This window comes from Passer domesticus, chromosome 8 (assembly GCF_036417665.1).
Source record: "Passer domesticus isolate bPasDom1 chromosome 8, bPasDom1.hap1, whole genome shotgun sequence".
Lineage (NCBI taxonomy): Eukaryota > Metazoa > Chordata > Aves > Passeriformes > Passeridae > Passer > Passer domesticus.
The window spans coordinates 5,444,905-5,463,645 of NC_087481.1; the positions used below are offsets into that span (position 1 = coordinate 5,444,905).

General features: G+C 58.6%; 2 protein-coding genes across 2 annotated transcripts in view; both read right to left on the bottom strand.

Annotated features, from left to right (window-relative positions):
* LOC135306179 (zinc finger protein 850-like) overlaps positions 1–18,741 on the bottom strand; it is a gene marked incomplete at its 5' end in the record, with an annotated part of 412,436 nt that overhangs the window by 212,862 nt on the left and 180,833 nt on the right. The window lies entirely within an intron of this gene.
* LOC135305962 (serine/threonine-protein kinase pim-1-like) lies at positions 7,607–15,659 on the bottom strand (the record flags this gene model as incomplete). Its single annotated transcript, XM_064429539.1, has 6 exons — positions 15,512–15,659; positions 10,487–10,503; positions 9,331–9,381; positions 8,760–9,126; positions 7,935–8,111; positions 7,607–7,686 (listed from the first exon to the last, which is right to left on the bottom strand). Coding segments are annotated over exons 1-6 (840 nt in total), but the record flags the coding sequence as incomplete, so codon positions are not given.

Consider the following 18,741-nt stretch of genomic DNA (forward strand, 5'->3'; position numbering starts at 1 on the left):
CAGGTTTTGATCCTCCCAGGAATTGCTTGGCCTCCCAAGCCACACCCGCTGGTCGCTGGACGCCTTTGAGGCCATGGCAGTGTGCTGGGAAGGGAAGCACTTCCCTGGGGAAGCTGGCAACATTCCTCCCTCTGGCAGCTTTCCAAGTCTCCCTGTGCCTTCTCCAGGTGCCCGCCATGGTGAGGTACATCCACCAGTGGCTCATGGCCAATCAGTTTGTAGAGCACAGGCTGAACAGGACCCTGCTGTATCTCACCAAAGCACAGCCAGCTGATGTAGTCATGACGCTCCTGCGTGTGGCCCCATCCTGTGACAGGTATGGGCCCACCTGCCCGGAGGGCTCAGGGCTCCCCAGCCCATCAGCCTGTACAGCCTGTCCCAGGTGTCTGACCAACAGAGACTTCCAGGGCCCTCTGGCTGCTCCCTTTGCCACCCTGGCATGTCAGTCCCCGAGCCTGCTGCCATGCCCCCTCGCTGCCCCTCAGGGGCCTGTCCCCACAGGGCTGGGCTGCCTGGCTGCTGCTGGCCAGGGACAGTGGGCAGAGGCAGAGCTGGCAGCCAGTTCAGGTCCCCACTGCTGCCCAAGCCATGGTGCTGTGTCTGAGCCCCCCCTGAGACAGAGCTCTATCCCCACAGAGCTGCGTTGACCATGTGGAACAGCATCATGTGCTCGTCCAGGACTGCGGAGCCTGCGCTGCTGATACTCCTGGATGTGCTGAGGAGATGGCCCGAGCACAGCACGTGCACCTCGGATGGGGACAAAACGGGTGTCTTTGTCCTGGCTGTGAGTTTCTGCAACTGGCCTTTGCTGGCCCCAAAGCCGCCTCTCCAGCAGCTCTCCATCCTCCTTCCCCCACTGCATCTCCCTGCCTCAGGCGCTGGGCTGAAACCTGGCCTCAGGGCAGCTTCAGGGGCACCAGGCCCGGTGCTTCCCCTGCCTCTCTCCGGGCCTCTCCCTCCCCTGCTCAGGCCCTGCCACACGGACACCTCAGCACTGAGCGCTGTCTCGGGGGGCTTTGCAGGCAACTGTGGTGATGTGGAAGATCCTCCAGGTGCCCTGTATCCCACGTATTGTGATGGTGTATTTCCCCCGCCTCTTTGTGCATCTGCTCTTCCAAGTGCTCTTCAGCACTCTGGATATGCCAGAGAAGGTCGATACCTTCTGGAAGGGATGCCAGCAGCAATACGGCCTTACCATCAGCCCCAACAGGTGCTCCATCCCACTCCTCCTGTCCCTGCCACATCCCTGGGCAGGAGCCAGTGCTCCAGCGTGACCTGGGCTTTGCTCTGCACGCAGGTTTGCAGTGCGGACCCTGATGTCCCTGCTCTGCCGAATGCAGCACGAGGATGTGGTGGTGGCAATGGAACGCAAGTGTGGCTGGGACACGCTGCTGTGTGCTGACACCCACCACTATGCCGTGGGTCTGCTGGCCAGGTGAGACTCCCTTCTCCCCACTGCCTCTGACATTCGTGCACTGCGCCCAGGGAGCCCCACACAGTCCCTGTGGTCATGAACCACAGGGCCTTGTCACTGAGGGACAGCCAAGCAGAGTGGAAAAGGCTGGGAGAGGAGGGTGCCCATAAGGAGCCGCCTCCCAAATAGCCCAGGGCCCCATGCAGGATGCTGGGGAAAGACCAGACCTCTGTGAGTCAGTCCTGGCAGAGGTCTATCCCCCAGCCCACAGTCTTGGTTACTTTTTCTCCTGCCAGGGAGATGTCCTGTGTCTCCATCCCCTTGCGTTCCCAGATCATTCGCTACCTGCTCCGGCTGCTCAGCACCCAGGAGCCACACTGGGAGCTGCCTGCCCTGACGTTCCTTGCGGAGGTGAGCCTGATGGCCAGCGCTGCCTCGCTGAGCTGCCTCCCAGCTCTCTGCCCTCTCGTAGCCACAGCTGCCCGCGCCCTGTGCTGCTGCCTGGGCCCAGCCCTGTGTGGTTCTGGGCTCCTGCCGGCCGGGTCCCCTGACACTGCCCTGTGCCTTTCAGGTCCTCGAGTTGCTGGACTTGAGTGAACATGGTGCTAACAGACTCCAGCAAATCTTGTCAAGGCAGCTGCGGAGCAAGTGCAGGGAGAGGCGTCGCCTGGCACTCAGGGTCCTTTTTGAGATCATTGATGATCCCTCAATGGTGAGAAAGGGGCAGCGCCTGAGGCTGAGCTAGAAAATACATCTCCTGGGCTTGGCTGGGCTCTGGGAACTGGGGCAGATGCTCCCAGCTCTCTTGCCTCCCGATTCAGCTGCCTGAGTGCTTCGGGACAGACCTTTAGCCTCTGAGCCCTGTGGCAGCAGGATGGATGGTGTTTCACAAACTTGTGTTCCGCATAGAGCAAAAAAATGTGGAGCCTGACTGAAAGTCTTGTGGAGCTCCTGTGGGACGCAGATGGAGAGATAGTCAGCATGACAGTCATGCTACTCAGCTTTATCATCTTGGACAGTGACATGCTGATACCCAGCCCCATGGCACTGCAGCTGGTTGAGGCGCTCCTGCCACTCTTTGACCATGTAAGGCTTGCTGCCCCCAGCCACGGGCACTGGGTGCTGCCCAGACACTTTGTGCCCTGTGGATTTGCAGGCTGCGCCAAGCTGAGCCCTGTGCAGCTGATGCTGAGGTCTTTTCTTCTTCCTTTGATACAGGAGAATATCCAGGTGCAGCTGCTCTCCATCCTGCTCTTCCGAACATTGGTGACTCTTCCACAGGAAAAGGAAAAAAAGGCCCTGAAGACACACCTGCGCCAGAGCCTGCTGCCACTCTTCTTCCACTGCCACAATGAGAATCAGTGTGTGGCAGAGGTGAGGACTCGTGGGCTGCTGCTGTCCCCCTGGCAGGGGGCTCGGCTGCCTCCTGCCCTGGCGCCTGCCAGGCTGCAGCCTCCTCCAGGCCTTGGCACAGGGACGCGGGTCCTGCACCCTGGGCTGTGGGGCCATCTCCGCGTCTCTGCTGCTCCCCAGGCCTCTCTGGAAACACTGCTTTGTGTGGTGGAGTTCCTGAAGAGAAGCAATCTTGAAAAACTGGTGAAGGACAAGAAGCTGTGGAAGTTCACTGAGTGCCTGGTAAGGACGTGCTGGAAGCCCCAGCCTCAGCCTGGAGAAGGTCCCTGAGCGCGGTGCTCAGTGTGCGGTGCTGGCAGCTGTGCCCCTGCCCGCTGCTGCACCCAGAGGCCGGGCGGGCTCTTCTCCAGGCTCCTGTGGGCCCGAGCCGGGGGCCGATGGAGCCCTGGCCCGGTGGGGCTGCGGGATGGGATGGCAGTGCGGCTCCCCGGGCAGCAGCCGGCCCTCTGCCCCCTCCAGAGCCCGGCGCCAGCGGCTGCTGGCCGCGCCTCAGGGCTGTGCGGGCAGGGGAGGCCGGGGCTGGGCGCAGGGAGCGCCTGGCTGAGTGGCTGAGCCCGCGCCAAGCCTTCCCTGATGCTGCTCTCTGCAGCTGGCAGAGGACACGAGCCGAGTGGCCGAGCACCTGCGCCGGGCCCTGCCGTACCTGCGGAACCCACAGGAGTCCCTGCGAGAGGCGGCCATCAGGTTCATGGGTGAGCCACGAGCCCATGGCCATTTTATCTGCTCCCTCCCCGCCCCGCCACAGCTCGGGCCCAGCCCTGCCCGCTGCCCCGGCAGTGCCGTCCAGGCCTGGCACTGTGGAGCCCCGCCTGGCCCAGGCACTGCTGCTGCCCTCTGGCAGCCGTGCCCTCGGGCGGCAGCGTGCGGCGTGGCCCAGGCTGAGCCCTGCCGGGCCAGCAGGGCGTGTGGCCGCAGCGCCGGCAGCGCCGCTGGCAGGGAGCTGTGCCACTGGCGCCGTGACAGGCTCTGTGTTCCCAGGCATGGCCGGGCGGCACCTGAGGGGGAAGAGGGAAGAGCTCCAGCTCATCTGCAGCGGTGAGTGAGGGCAGCGGGCTGGCAGCGGGGGCTGGCGGGGGCAGCTGTGAGCCCTACCCCGGCTGCCGAGGGCTCTGCTCCTTGTGCGGACGAGGGGCAGCGTGGGCAGAGCACACAGACATTTCAGGGCCATTGAGGCATTCGTGGCCTGCAGTTTCAGTCTGATCCCATTTCTCCCTGCTCCCTCCCGGCCATGGCTAGAGCGGGCTGGGATGGCCCTAGCAGGGGGCTCTCCTCAGGTCCCTGCAGATCCAGGATCTGACCATTGCTCTGTTCCTCTCTCTTTCAGCCCTTGAACACCTGACAGAGGACATCAGTAGTGCCGTGTCAGATGCAGCACTTCAAACATTGTATGTCCTCCGGGCACTACAGAGTGGGCGATATTCCATCTTCCAGAGGCTGCAAAATCAATTCCGCAGGGCATGGAGGACACGGCCTCGTCTGTCAGGGCTCGGCTGGCTGTGCTGCTGGAGCTCTGCAGAGAGCTGATCCCAGAGGCTCTGTCTGCTGGGCTCACCTGAGCCAGCAGGAATTTTCCATTTCTTTAAGATTATTCTTTTCTTCTTGTTTTTTCCTTTAGTATATGAATATAGGATGTGTTGTAATAAACAGACTCCCAGGAGCTTTCTTTTGCTGCCCAGGGTCTGCAGGGCATAGGGGAAGAGGGGGAAAAGGGTGTCTGGGCTCAACAAGCTGCCCAGGCGTGCAGTGTTGCAGATAAAATGGCCAGAAGCCCCTTGGCCTTTGGTGGGTCTGCTGAAGCCTTTGTGCTGCCAACAGAGCAGGTGGGCAGAGGCCGGAGCTGCAGGGATCCCTGTGAGACCGGTGCCTGGAGATGGCCACAAGCCCTGTCCCAGGGAGGAACCGCCATCTGTGTGCTCCTGCCTGTGTGCTGCTGGCTGCATTGCTGAGGGCTCCCAGGTGCCTCTTGATGGGGCTCCTCTGGATCTCCTGTGGGGCTGCGGCGCTGCTGCCGGGCAGCTTGGCTGGGCTGGGGGAGACCCTGAGGGGATGAGGCCATGAAGGGATGAGGGGCAGCAGAAGCCCTGACAGGACAAGGCAGTGGGAAGGCACAAGGCGGGTGGGTGAGGGACTGGGTGGCTCTAACGTTGGCCCGGGGCTGGCAGTGGGTTGGAGACAAAGAGACCACTCACCCTGATTTTCATCTCTGCAAACAGAGAGCGCTTATTCTCAAGCCCTTCATTACAAAGAGCCTTTGAAAAACCCAGTCTGGAAAATGTCATGGGTCTGATCTCTATGCCCCTTCAGATTCTGGGCAGTGAAATGCTGCAGCCTTGGGAGAGATGTGACTGGGCGAGGCCCTGTCAGTCACACCAGCGGCTGGTACCATCACACAGTACAAGCCAGCCTGTGCTGTGACACACAGCAACAGAGTGCAAGGCACAGCTCTTGGTGCTCCCCATGAACCTCAGCTCTGGGAGCACTGTCTGGCCCCAAGCTCCAGGGGCTGCAGTGGGAGCCCGGCTGGGCTCTGCCCTGGGGCCATCCTGCAGGGACAGCTGGAAACAGGGAGCATTCAGCTGCCACAAACAGCCAAGCCAGGGCTGCAGGGCAGCTGCTCCAGCCTGGACTGCACTGCTGTGTGCTGTGCTCTGGGGCTGGGGCTCCCCACACAGGGGACTGGACTGGAGTGCCAGAGGAGACAGAGAAGCTTCAGCTTCAGCCTCACTGAGGTGGGTGCGTGGACTGGGAAGAGTGGGGAGGCTCAAGGGGATTCACAGAGCTCATCCTGCTGCAAGGACAAGGAAAAGGGAGTGGGAACTCAGCAGTGAGGAGAGCTGAGGGCTGGAGAGTGGCTCTGAATGACACTAAAATGCCACTGGACCTCTGAGACATTGCTGCTCCTCATCCAGTGACAGCATGAGTCCCTAAACCTGGGGCTCAGCCCTCCTTGTGGTCAGCGGCAACAAGGAAGGCCAGCAAGTGATGGAGACATCAACGGGCTGGGAATTCACTGGGGAAAAAAAGGGAGCAGTTGAGAAGTAAAAGGCAGGTGGGGGAGAGAACTGTTCAGAGAAGGGCTGAGCTACAGCTTGAGCAAGCTGAAAAATGTCATTTGGAGTCATCCCAGATTGATTTGATTTCAGAAGGTATTGAACAAGTTTAATTTTTGGGAGGTGTCACTCTGCAAACTTCAGCTGTGTTGCCAAAATGCTCAAGCAATCTGTGCTGCAGGTGACACCATTTCTTCTTTGGCTGATTCCGGCCTGGTGCTGAGCTCCAGCAAAGCCCTGGCAGAGCCCAGAGCAGCCTCAGCATCCGCAGAGCCCGGCTGCAAGGAGAGAAAGCAGAAACTGCCCGTCAGCTGAGGGCTCCTGTCCCCTTGTCCCAGCTGCCCGCAGTGCCCAGGCCATGCTGGCTGTGCCCAGAGCTGTGCCCAGAGCTGCCCATCAGTGCTGCCTTTGGGAGCACGGCAGGAGGGCAGGACGTGCCCAGCCTGCAGCCAGCCATGGCACATCCACCTGCTCAGCAGCTGCCCAGAGCAGGATGCTCCTGTGCTCGCTGCCATCTCCCAAAAGCTCTGATCCCACCCTGCCAAGCACACGGGGACCCACCTCATGCCATCCATGGCTGGAAGAAAAGCTGGTCCCAAACGATGTCCTCAGCCTGCTCCAAGGGCACAGCCCATCCACGCCACAGCTGCTCCCAAGAACTTCCCGATCCAGACGGGACCAACCAGAATGCTTCCTCTAGAAAAACAAACAACAAATTGTTGAAAATAGATTACAGACAAAAAGGGAAAAAAGAACAAAGGTAAAAATAATATCTCTGTGAGGGGATTGAGGAAGGCCCAAGCCCTGCATGCCAGGGAAAAACCCAGCCATGTGTGAGCAAAGCCCAGGTTTTCTCCCTTCCCCCTGCACTGTCCCCCACAATAACCGTGATCCCAAAGCAAACAAGGGCAGTGGAGCTGCCCAAGCCCTTCCTTGCCTGCACAGCAAAGCACCTGTGCACAGATTTGGGAGTCCCACCTCTGCTCCCACCACAGGGGTTTGTTTGTGTCGAGTTGGCTGCCCCAGCCCCAGCCCCAGCCTGGAGCACGGTGGGTGCTGGGGGCTGTTGGCAGGACCAGGAGCCCACTCCCATTTCGTACCCACGCCAGCCCATGCCCCCAGCCCTGCCAAAAGCAGCTGGGCAGCCGACTGAAGGATCAGCTGCATCTGCCCCCGCAAAGGGGGGAACCTTTGCTTCCCAGCCAGGCTGGGCAATACCCAAATCTGGGAGCATTTCCCCAGGTGTGGACTCATCTGCAAATTCCCTGTGGAGTTTGGCTTTGAAGAAGGTGCCACAATCAAAGTGCATCACCTTCAACTGCTGGTGGCCAGGTTGAGGAAGAGGTTGTCATCCTTCATGTCATCCTTGATGTCATCCTCGCTGTCTCCTGCAGCAGCAGCCCCACCCGGTACAGCTTCTCTGGGGGCTCCTTCTCCTTCCCTGGGGTGAGACCAGGCTGTCAGGGCTCTGCCCAGGGCCCCAGCTGTCAAGGAACCAGGACAAGCAAAACCTGCTTGGATGGCAGCCACCAGGGCTGGGCAGAGCAGCTCAGCTCCAGCACAAGGGCTGCATGTTCCCATCCCATGACCCTGGTGCAGTGACACGGGCTGGCTTTCTTTGCTTCTCATTGCCAAGGCATGTGTGCAGCTGTAACTTACCAGGGCCCTGCAGCACAGTGTGCCTGTGGCTCTCTCCCTTCTTCTAGGGCAGATGAACATCCTGCATCCAAGGATGACAGAACACCTCTTCTAATGAGGGTCTGGCCAAGGGGTGCATGGATAAACACCACCCAATCAGATTTTGGCACTCTGGGGAGAGAAACCAGAAACTGCCCGTCAGCTGGAGAAGGCTCCTGTCTGCTTTGCCCCACTATTCCCATGCCCAGGCCATGCTGGATGCGCTCAGAGCTGGGCCTGAACTTTCCCATCAATTCTTGGTTTTGGGGGAGAGCAGGACATGTGCCACCTCCTCAGCAGCTGCCAGAGCGGGATGCTCCCGAGCCCGCTGCTGTCTCCCAGCACTGGTATTCCCCCTGTGCCCAGAGAAGAGGATTCACCTGGAGAGAGCCGTTGTGGCAGTGAGAGCTGGCCCCAGCTGAAGTTCCAGCCCCTCCTGAAAGGCATCTTCCCACAGACCATCTCGTGCAGCAGGATGCCCAGGGACCAGATGGTAGCTGGCTCGCCATGGTACCAGCCAAAGCGGGTCCATTCCGGGGGGCTGTATGATGGTGTTCCTGTGGAATACAGATGGAGTTCATCAGGGGGATGCTGCTGCTCCCACAGCCTGGCCCCAGCATCCCTGGGCGGGCGGGGGCTGCATCAGTGGCACACGGGGTGACCACTGTCCTCTCACCAGCATCTGGGACTGGTGTACAAACTTGGGATTGCAAAAGAAGCCACTGGTGTGGGAAGGGGACAGTGGAAGCCCTGGCTAGGCCTGACCATGACATGCAAAGGAAATACCCACTGCGTGCTGGGGAAAAACCATGCCCTCATTCTCCCTGTCTGCATTGCCCCAAACATATTATAAAGGCAAGACAAACAGGGCAAGTGGAGCAGTCCAAGCCCTTCCTCTTGCCTGCACACCAAACCAGCTGGGGCACAGGTTCCAACCTCCCTCTCTGCTACCCCCATCCACGGCTGTTTTTGTCAGGCTGGCTGCCCCAGCCCAGCCCCAGTCCTGGGCACAGTGGTGGGCAAAGGCTGCCAGCAGGGCTGGAAGATGGCTCCCCACCCAGCCCTGCTCTAAAGCAACTCAGCTGCAGATTCAGTCCCATGAGTGGCAGCAAAAGGGAGAATCCCTGCTGCCACACCCAGCTTGGGCTGTGAGATGCTGGGCCGTGAGATGCCAGGAGCAGGAGCACAGCCCTGTGTAGGCTCACCTGCAAAGTGAGTGTAGGCTGTCTCTTGCAGGTAGGTGCCACAGCCAAAGTCAATCAATTTGGCCTGCCCGGTGGCCAGGTCAACCAGGATGTTCTCTGGTTTGATATCGCGGTGCAGGACCCTGCAGCTGGTGCAGTGCCGCACGGCCTCCAGCACCTGCCGGAACAGCTGCCGCGCCACCTCCTCGCGCAGGAACCCCCGTGCCTGAATGAAAAGCAGGAGGTCCTGAGACTGCTCTGGCCGCTCCAGCACCATCACAATGTCGCTGGGCAGCTCAAGCCACTCCAGCAGCTGGACGACACCGGGAAAGCCTGTGGACACCTTGTCCAGCAGGACAATCTCCAGGGGAGCGCTGGTGCCGTCGGGCTGCGGGAGGAGCACGATGCCGTCAGTGGGGCCGATGCTGTGCCGGGGCTGGGCAACCCCTCAGCCAGTCCGGGATGCTCTGCGCCCTGCGCTGGCCCCACGCCCGCTCTCCCTGGGGATGTCCTGGCGGCTCCCACCCTGCCGGGGCTCGGCTCATCCCCGCCCGGCACGGCCCGGCTTCTCCCGCTGTCCCGGCTCACTCACCAGCTCGCTCCAATGCCAGATGCGGTTCCGAGGAAACCTTTTAATGGCCACCTGCAAGCCAAGGGGAGCAGCGGGCTGAGCTCAACGTCCGCCCCTGCCCAGCCCCATCCTCCTCCTCCTCCTCCTCCTGCGCCCCCTCCTCCTCCGCCCGCCGCCGGCCCCGCCGCTCACCGGGGCGCCGTCCGAGAGCCGCGTTGCTGCGAAGACGCTGCCGAATCCGCCGCACCCCAGCAGGGAACCCAGCCGGTACCGCTCCTGCAGGGACTCCTGCGCCTTCCCTGCGGGCGGGACGCGGCTGTCAGCGCTCGGCCCGGGGCCAGCAACGGCCCCCGAGCGCCCCTCACCCGCCCCGGCCCGGCCATCCCCCGGTGTTCGCTCTTTGCAACGCGACCCGGGAGCCGCGGGGCCGGGGGCCGCGCTGCCGAGCGGCGGAGCTCGGGCCGGGCAAGCCGCAGCGGAGGCGGCGGGAGCGGCGGGGCCGCCTGTGTCCTCCGCGGGCCCCGGGAGGAGCCGGGGCCGGGGCCGGGGCCGGGGCCGGGGCCGGGGTCGGGGTCGGGCCAGGCGGAGCCAAAAGCCGGCGATGCCGCCCCAGGCACTGAACCCCGCCCAGCAGCGCCAGCGCCAGCACGGCCAGAGCCGGGCTGGGACCAGACCTCGGTGGGACGGCCGGGGGCGGGCACGGGGCAGCCCCGCCCGGGGCCGGGGGCGGGCCGGGGGCATGGCCCGGCAGGGCACGGGGAGAGGGAGGCGGGGAGAGGAGGGGAGACCGGGAAAGGGAGAGCGGGAGAGGTACGGGACAGCGGGGAGGGAGAGGGAGAGGAGAACGGAATCTAAAGTTTTTTCTCTTGCTGCTGCTGATGCCGCTGCTGCCGCTGCCACTGCCGCTGCTGCAACTGAAGCTCCGGGGACGTTTGTCCCCGTGTCCGTTTGTCCGTTGCCCGCTCCCCCCGCCCCGAGCCCCACGTTCCCCGAGGGCAGCCCCTGAGCCTGTCCAAACACGGGAACTTTGCCGAGTTCAGCCAGAGTCTGGACTCCTGCACAGTGGCTCAGGAATCCCCTTGGTCGCTGCTGTGCATTGTCCCTGCTGAGGGTCAAACACTCTCAGAGCGTGTTCCCTGATTGCAGAATTTGTACCTGACACAAACACTGCACTTACCTCTCCAACATTGCTTTCTAAGAAAAACAGGGGAAGTCAAACTGTGTGCAGGTCATGGTATCTTAAAATGTCTAAAACTTGCCAACTCGTGGATCTTAGCGGTGAGATCTGTTTGGAATTAATGGGATGGACAACTAGTGCAAGATGGAAAAGGGGAGCATAAAAATAAATAGAGAAAAACGTCTTGAATTGTTTCAATTTTCATTTAATTTCTTAAAAGCACTTTCAGTTTTTCCAGAAACTTCTCCTCAGTCCTGTTTGCTTTTTCCAAGAACCTTTCCTGGTGAACGAGGTGCAGCTTCTGTCACAAGGTGTGCCACCAACTGCAGCTTTCCACACTGTGTGTGCAGCACAACACTTGCAGCAAAGCAGGACAAATATTTGAAGAATTTGACAGCTTGTTCTTTTCTTTTCCTTGTGGGCTGGGCAGTTGTGCCATTGGTAAGGTTTTCATTGTTACTGTTCTACCCTGAGAAAACATGACAGGCTACCAAGAACTCTTATGGAATGCAAGCCTGACTGAATGCAGAGAAACAATCTGCAGAGCCTGCAGCCAGAAGTGGAGAGCTGTGTGATCATCATTCCAACACCCCCAAGGACATCTTGAAAATGATCTAGAAGATGAAAATGGGCTGACAGGGAGTTTGTTTCTGTCTTCAGTCCAGATACTTCTACATCTGAAAACAATTCCACAGTCTCCATCTAAATCAAGAGTACAATCAGTTCATGAAAAGCACCAGAATAAACTGTACTTCTCAGGAGATGACTGAAAGAATCTGAAAAGGACAAATGCAGGAGAAATGCATTTCTCAGCACTGCAGTACTTGCCTACCTGAAACCCTGCTCCATTTCCTCCCCATGCCTGGATCTGGCAGTGTCAATTCTGTATTCAGTGGTGCCTCCAGCCCTGAATCCCCTCATCTACAGCCTGAGGAACCAGGAGCTCAAGGCTGCAGTGAGGAGACTGATCACTGCACATCTTAGGAAGCATTAAACTGATTGCCAATTTCTGCAAATCACTTGTAATAAAAGTCATCTTTTATAGCTCTTTTGCTTTGGTTCTTTGATTTCCCTGTCGTTTTCCTTTTTAAATATTCTTCCTAAAGCTAGACGATTGTTTCTGCCATTTCTGACTTTGTTTCTCTCCACCTTCCCTGTGGCCACAGACTGTGACAATGATGGGCTGCAGTCTCAAAGGTTTTAAAGGAACTAAAGGATCACCCAGCAAAGTTTTCTGCAGAGATCCCACTATTCTTGCCTTCTCTGGAGCTGCAGCAGCAATGTCTGTGTGCAGAGCTGGGGGCAGAGCAGTGCTGGCACAGCAGCTGTGCCCAGCAGCAGCAGCAGCACTTGGTGTTGGCAGTGCTGCTGCCGTGGCCCTGCCCCGCTGCCCTGGTGGCCCTGGTGTTGCTGCAGGGCCTGAGTGCTCTCGGGGCCGGGCACAGTCCTGGGGGTGGCAGTGCCGGGGCTGCAGCAGGGACAGGCCATGGGCACTGCTGGGGCAGCGCTGATGCCTCAGGCCAGGGCCTGGGGCCTCCAGGCTCCTTGCCCAGGCTCTCTCAAGAACATGGCCAGGCCAATGCTCAGCACAGAAAAGCCCCAGGGTGAGCAGCCCCAGGCTGGCCGTGGGCAGGCTGGCGGCAAACAGCATGGCTGGGGCTCTGCAAGGGCCCTGGGGGAGACGGAAGGAGCAGCAGAGCAGGGGCTGATCCATCCCCAGTGCACTGCACAGCCCAGGGCAGCGTCCCAGAGCGTCCTCATGGAGCTGCCAACAACATCCCCCCTCTGCAGCCCTGGCCTCTCCCCCAGCTCACACAGGTGCCGCATCCTTGCAGGCACAGCCACGGCAGCACTGGCTCAGGAGCCCCTGTTTGCATTGCACAGAGCAGGCAGGAGCACCCCCATGCTGCTGCTGTGGGGACATGAACCTGAGGGAGCACAAATGCCATCAGCCCCTGGGGCCAGCAAGGGCTGGGGGACACCAGGGAAACCACTCAGCTTTATCGTGGCCTCTGCAGTCAGCCAGAAAGTTTGTTCCCATTAGCTGGGAGATTCCTCTTCCACTGCAGATGCTATTACTCAGAGCCAGGGCTGCCTGACAGCCACCCCCAAACTGCCCTCAGCATTTCCTTGGCTTCACCTTTGCTTTTTTTCCCCCTTTGTTTTTGTACCAAATTCTTCCTCTTGCCACGCCCTGTTCCCTGCCCTGCAAACAGCCCATCCCTGTTTGCCCTTTCCTCTCTGGCCCCACTCCCCACTGCAGTTCCTGACTTGGCACCATGGGAATGTCCCTTGGGGAGCAGGATCATCCTCCAAGTGCTGCAGGAATTGTCTGCAGGCTCCTGCAGTGCCTGGTGCTGCTCCCTTGCCAGAGGCAGCCCAGGCCAGGGGGGCACATCTGGGCTGCTGTGTCTGCCTGTGGGGCTCCCTGTTCTGGGCAATGAGGAGGAGCTGCAGAGGCTCTGCAGGACTGACAGGATGGGCTTTGGGCCTAGGAGGAGAAGCTGAGGCGCCTGGGCTGCTGGAGCTTCTGAAGAGGAGGCCCAGGGCTCATCCTGCACCTGCTGCAAGGGTGGTTTCAGAGAATCCCAGAATCAGCAAGGTTGGAAAAGACCTTGGACATCATCAAGTCCAACCTGTGCCCTGACACCACCTTGTCTCCCCTGGGCCTCCTCTTCTCCAGGATAAACAACTCCAGCTCCCTCAGCCTCTCTTCACAGGACTTGTGCTCCAGACCCTTCACCAGCCTTGTTGCCCTTCTCTGGACACACTCCAGCCCCTCCACGTTCTTGCTAAATTTGGGGTCCCAGAACTGGACACAGCACCTGAGGTGCTGCCCAACCAGCGCCCAGCACAGAGGAAGAATTGCTCTCCTGGTCCTGCTGGTGACACCATTCCTGGTCCATAGGAGTGCCAGGGGTTGGATGAGGGAAATGGTCAGGAGGGGGCAGGAGACACAGTCTGATTGACTCTCAGCCATGAAGGGTCTTGATTTTCATACCTATTCAGTCTGCATTAGAAGGTGCTGGGGGTCAATATCAACTGGACATTGCTTATATCAATCTATAAACAGGAAAAAAAATTAAACAGAACAAACTGTTCTCTCTGCATTGTTTTCAAGACAGTATATACACTTTGAATACACTTCAGATATCTGTCTAATTAATTACAGAAAACTTGAAAACTTCTGTTATTCCAAAAGGCTTTTCTTCTTTGGGCATGTTGAACAAATGTTTATGAGCTTTTCTCACTGAATTCCTGAACAGAAGAGCTCAAGAGAGAAAAGGACTCTGGAGTAGGAAAATTCATCATCAACCTCCAAGTGGCTGAGGATCCATCCCCATCAGACCAGCAATGAACAGCAATGGGCACAGCTTTGTGGCTACCCCAGCTTTGGGATGGGCCCTGGGCCTGGAGCAGGAGCAGCTCTTGAGGGCCCCAAGGCCGGGGCTCTTGAGCTGCCCTGGGCACATGGGATGGCAGAGCCCTCAGCACCTGAGCCAGAGGGGAGCAGGGCAGGCAGGGAGCCTCCTTTGGCCTTGCCCAGCACCTTCCCCCATGGCTGGGGCTGAGTCCTGTGTGAGCTGCAGCTGCTGCTGTGCCCTTGGCAGGGGCTGAGGCCGTGGGGCCAGTGGCCAGTGCAGCCTGGCCTGAGCAGAGCTGTGGGGCCAGAGCCGGCTGGGCTGGGCTGGGGAGAGGCCCTTGGTGCTGCCCAGAGCTCAGGGCAGCTGGCAGAGCTTGCAGGGAGCTGGGCTGGGCTCAGAGAGCCTGCCCCAGAAACCATCAGTGTCCATCTCAGCCTGGCTGGGCATGCAGGTGCAGGACTCAGCCCAGGCCATGTGGGGCAGGGCCAGCGTCTGTGCAAGGCATTGAAAAGAGGCAAGTGCCCCAGAGAGGAGGCTGCTCTGTGCCCTTGGGGGCATGGACAGAGCAGGGAGGGGGCCCAGGACATTTGTCAGTGCCAGCCTCTGTGCCCAGCCCTTGGCAGCCCTGGCTGCTGAGCCCAGCTTTGGCCTGGGCTGAGTTTGGCTGTGGCCCAGCTCCATCCTCCTGCGGGGCTCAGGGCCTGTTCCCGGCCATGGCCAGCCCTGGCCGGCCTCTCTGCTGGCCCAGAGGCCGGCAGAGCCCGGGCCAGGGCTGTCTGTGCAGGCCCACAGGTGCCAGGGGCTGTGCAGGAGCTGGCAGAGGCTGCCCAGCAGGGAGGCCATGGGGCACAGAGCCCCAAGGCTGCTGTGGGCAGCACGGCACAGGGGCCGTTCCCAGCCACAATGCTCCTGGCCTGGGTTGGGCCTGCACAGGGGCTGGGCCACCGTGGCTGGGCCAGCACAGGGCCACCAAGGGGCCACGCACCCACTGCCAGGGCTGACAGCAAGGCCAGGCACACACAAGCAATTGCTGAGCATGGCCTGCGCTGGCCAGGGCTGACTGTGCCACAGGCAGAGCTCAGCTGCCCTTGGGGGCTGCAGGAACAGTCAGGAGCCCAAAGAGCCTCCATGGCTGTGCTGGAGACCAAGGCTGGAGCAGGGAAATGCAGGGCTGCTGCGGGATGGGGAGGGCATGGAATTCCAGTACACACCTCAGCTCTCTGATGATCCCGGCACCATGCTGGGCCCTGTTTCAGACTGAGCAGAGCAGATGTTGATGGGACAGGAGCCCTGCGGGGCTGGCAGGGACCTGCAGCTTGCAAGGTGCTCTGCTGTTCCTCAGGTGCTCTCAGAGAGATCCAATCCCAGCTGGGCACCTCAGGGCACAAGTGGCACTGCCTGTTCATGGGCACACAGCTGATGTCTGCCTGGAAAGGGGCACAGGTTTTAATATTTGTACATTTCATAATATACAAGGAAATCTTTATTATCTGGGTCATTTGAGTACTTTTAAGAAATGGCCAAGTTTTCCCACCAGGAGCAGAAATTTCCTGATTCTACTAGATTCTTCTACTTATGGCAAGTGGAGAAATACGGATCTTCCCCTCTATCTTTGCCATGAACATCATTCACTCTAATATTTCATGACCCCCTCCTTTACTTGTTTCCAGCTCTCCTTTTGAAATGGCCATGTCTAAGGACATCTCTTCATTTAGAGCAGCTGGATCCTTGTCCTTCACATTGCTCCCAGAAGTCTTCCTCCAGATGCTCTCTGCTGATTCCAATGTATCATCCTTGATTGGCTTCATGATTTGAGCATCAGGGAATTGCCCAATCTTTCAGAAGTTTAAATACCTCCTTAGTCAGCATCTTAGTTGTAGTTTTATCTTTTCTATCACCTCTTTTTATGTCTTTGTCTAAAATCCTTCCTGTATGGCAATCCCTTGTGGATGGTGCACATGTCAGATGTTGCTGGGATGTCACAAGAAACTGAATGAAGGCTTTTGATGTTTATTAAATTTTATCATGTTGACATTTTTTGTTTTCCATGAAGAGAAACCTTCCTGTGCCTCTAGTCTCACCAGTTCCTGGTCCCTCCAAGGACACAAACCTGATGTGCTGGGGAAATGTGGCAGAAATGCTGCTCTCGGAGGGGTTTGAGTGCCTTGGATAGCTGAGTCAGTCAGGCCTGTAAGAAAGGTTAAGTCACAAGGTCTAAGTGACATTAAATGCTGCTAAGAGTTGTTCTTTTGCTAAGTTGTTATGTTTAATATGTTATAAGCTAAGCTGAACATCATTAAGTGTTATTCCTCTATTAAATTGAAAAATCATAGGTTATAATTTAGGTTAAATACTGTTAAGCTCTGTTATTTTGCTAAATTGTGAAGCTGAAGTTATCACTTAAGGTTGAGGTACAACTTAAGTCCTGTTACGTTTGAGCTCTGTTACGCTTTTAGGCCGTATTCCTTTTACCATTGCCCTCACTGTCCTTGTGTCACACACAGAGTCTGGGACAGTTCTCAGTTCATCTCTGGTTCGATTGCCTGGATTTTGTTTGGTTTTTTTGTTGCTTTGTTTCTTTGGTGTGCCTGAAGTGTCCAGTTAACAATGTGTCTTGCCAAGGAAGTTTGTGGTGCTGTCCCTTAATATTAAATCTGGTTGTTGCTGCTCCCTTGCTGGGGATATTTTCAGCGCTCTCAAACCCTCATTCAGAACAGGGTGAAGGAGCCCTGGCCCAGGCTCTGGCCCTGGGGGACACAGGGATGCTGCCGGGGGGTCCCTGTCCCCCTGTCCCACCCCCCAGGGCCCCGGCCCCCCGTCCCCGTGTCAGGCTCTGGGGTCGATCTCGTGGAACATCCTCTGGGGGAGGCTGCAGCACCGGGAGCAGGGGGACCCGGGGGTACAGGGGACCCTGCTGTGCACGAGCAGCGTTGGACTGCTCTGGGGGAACTGTGAGGGGAGCTGGGGCAGAGTGACCTCCCCAGTGACCTCACACAGCCCCTGTGATGTCAGAGCCCCCTATGAAGTCTCACAGTCAGCCTGTGATGTCACACAGCATCATGTGATGTCACAGAGCCCCCTATGATGTCACACAGCACCCTTTTGGTGTCACAGAGCCAGCTCTGGGATGTCACCCTGGGATGTCATGCAGCTGCACTGAGATGTCACAGAAGAGTCTGCCATGTCACAATGTCACTATGTGATGTCACAGCCTGCTCTATGATGTTACACAGTCACCTAGAATGTCACAACCCTCTCTCTGATGCCACAGAGCCACCCTCTATGATGGCAGGATCTGCTCTATGGCCTCATACTCTACTCCATGATGTCACAGACAGCTATGTGATTTCACAACTCCCTCAGTGATGTCACAAAACCCTCTCTGTGATGTCATACTGGCACTCTTAAATGCTACAGCACACACTTTGACCTCACAGCCTGCCCTATGATGTCATACAGCCATGCCATGATGTCACAGCCTGCTCTGCGATGTCACAGAATCCCCTCTATGACCTCACACAACAAACTCTGTGATGTCACAGCCCAGTCTGTGACATCACACAGCCCACTCTGTGCTGTCACACAGCCCCTTGCTGACATCACAGCTGCTCTGTGCCTCTAGGACACAGCCACAGAGGTGCCGCTGTGACACAGCCCCCTCTGGGACATCCCCCAGCCCCTGCCAGTGCTGAGCTCCTGTCAGCTCTGGCTGTGCCCTGCTGGTGTCCCTGAGCTGCCCTGGCAGTGCCCCAGCCCTGCTGGGCTGTGCACAGGAGCTGCTCCTGGTCAGAGCTGTCTCTCTGCAGCGCTGCCCTTGCCAGGAGCTGCCTCTGGGCCAGGAGCCCAGCCCAGCTCAGCAGCACAGACACAGCACAAGGACTTTAATGACCCTCTGGGGCTTTGGTGCTCTTTGCATCAGACTGAGTCCCTCAGAGTATCCTCAAAGAACTTCTCAAGAACTCCAAATCAGATTCAAACTTCAAACTTTCTTTAACTTCTAATGGGTCCCAAGGAGGGACACAACTCATGTGAATGTGTTCCCAGGTTCCAGGTGGAGCAGAACACTGGAGGCAGTGATCACAGGTGGAAACATGCAAGGGAAAGCTGTCTCTGGTGCTGAGCAAACCTGGATGTGTTTCAGGAATGCAAAGGGCCAAGGCCTGAGCCCCAGCCCCTGGCCAGGCAGATCCTGTCCCTCCCTCCTTGCTCAGGGCTCTTCCCGGGATGGGCACTGGCATGTGGGGATGTGCAATGCCAAGGGCAGCACCATGGGGCGGCCCCTGCCAGGCTGCTGAGCAGGGACAAGGAGGCAATGAGGCTCCAGGCCTGCAAGGGTCACTTATCTCCTGCTCCTGGCTCAGGTCCAGGGCCAGCAGCCATGGCCAAAGTGCTGCCCAAGTTGGCTCTGCCAGGGCCTTGCAGCTGCTGCCCATCCCTGTGCCCTGTGCAGCCCAGGCTGTCCTACGGTGTCCCTGCCCTGCGCCTCTGTCCCTGCAGGCTGTCGTCATCCCCCGGCTGCCCCACCTGGCTGGCCCCTTCCTTTGCTGACAGCTCTGCCTCCTGCCTGCCTCTGCCTGCCCACACAAAGCCTTGGGCTGCTCCAGCCTCCTTCTGCACCACAGCCCTGCCCTGGGGGAGGAAATTCCTTTCTCCCACTGTCCAGTCTGGGCCTCCCCAGATACCCTTGTGTTGTGTTCCACTGCAGTAAGCAGCAAAACCACTCCCGAAGACCCCAGAGTCTCAGACCTCAGGCAGGCATCGATGACCAACAGGGAAAGGAAGGCAACAGGATGGGTACTGGTTTAGAAAAGCACAGGATCCTTTATTGTGCCAGGGACCAAGACAAGAAATTAAGGGGGAGAGGGGGTGGTGGCTTGTCATGGGTTTTAT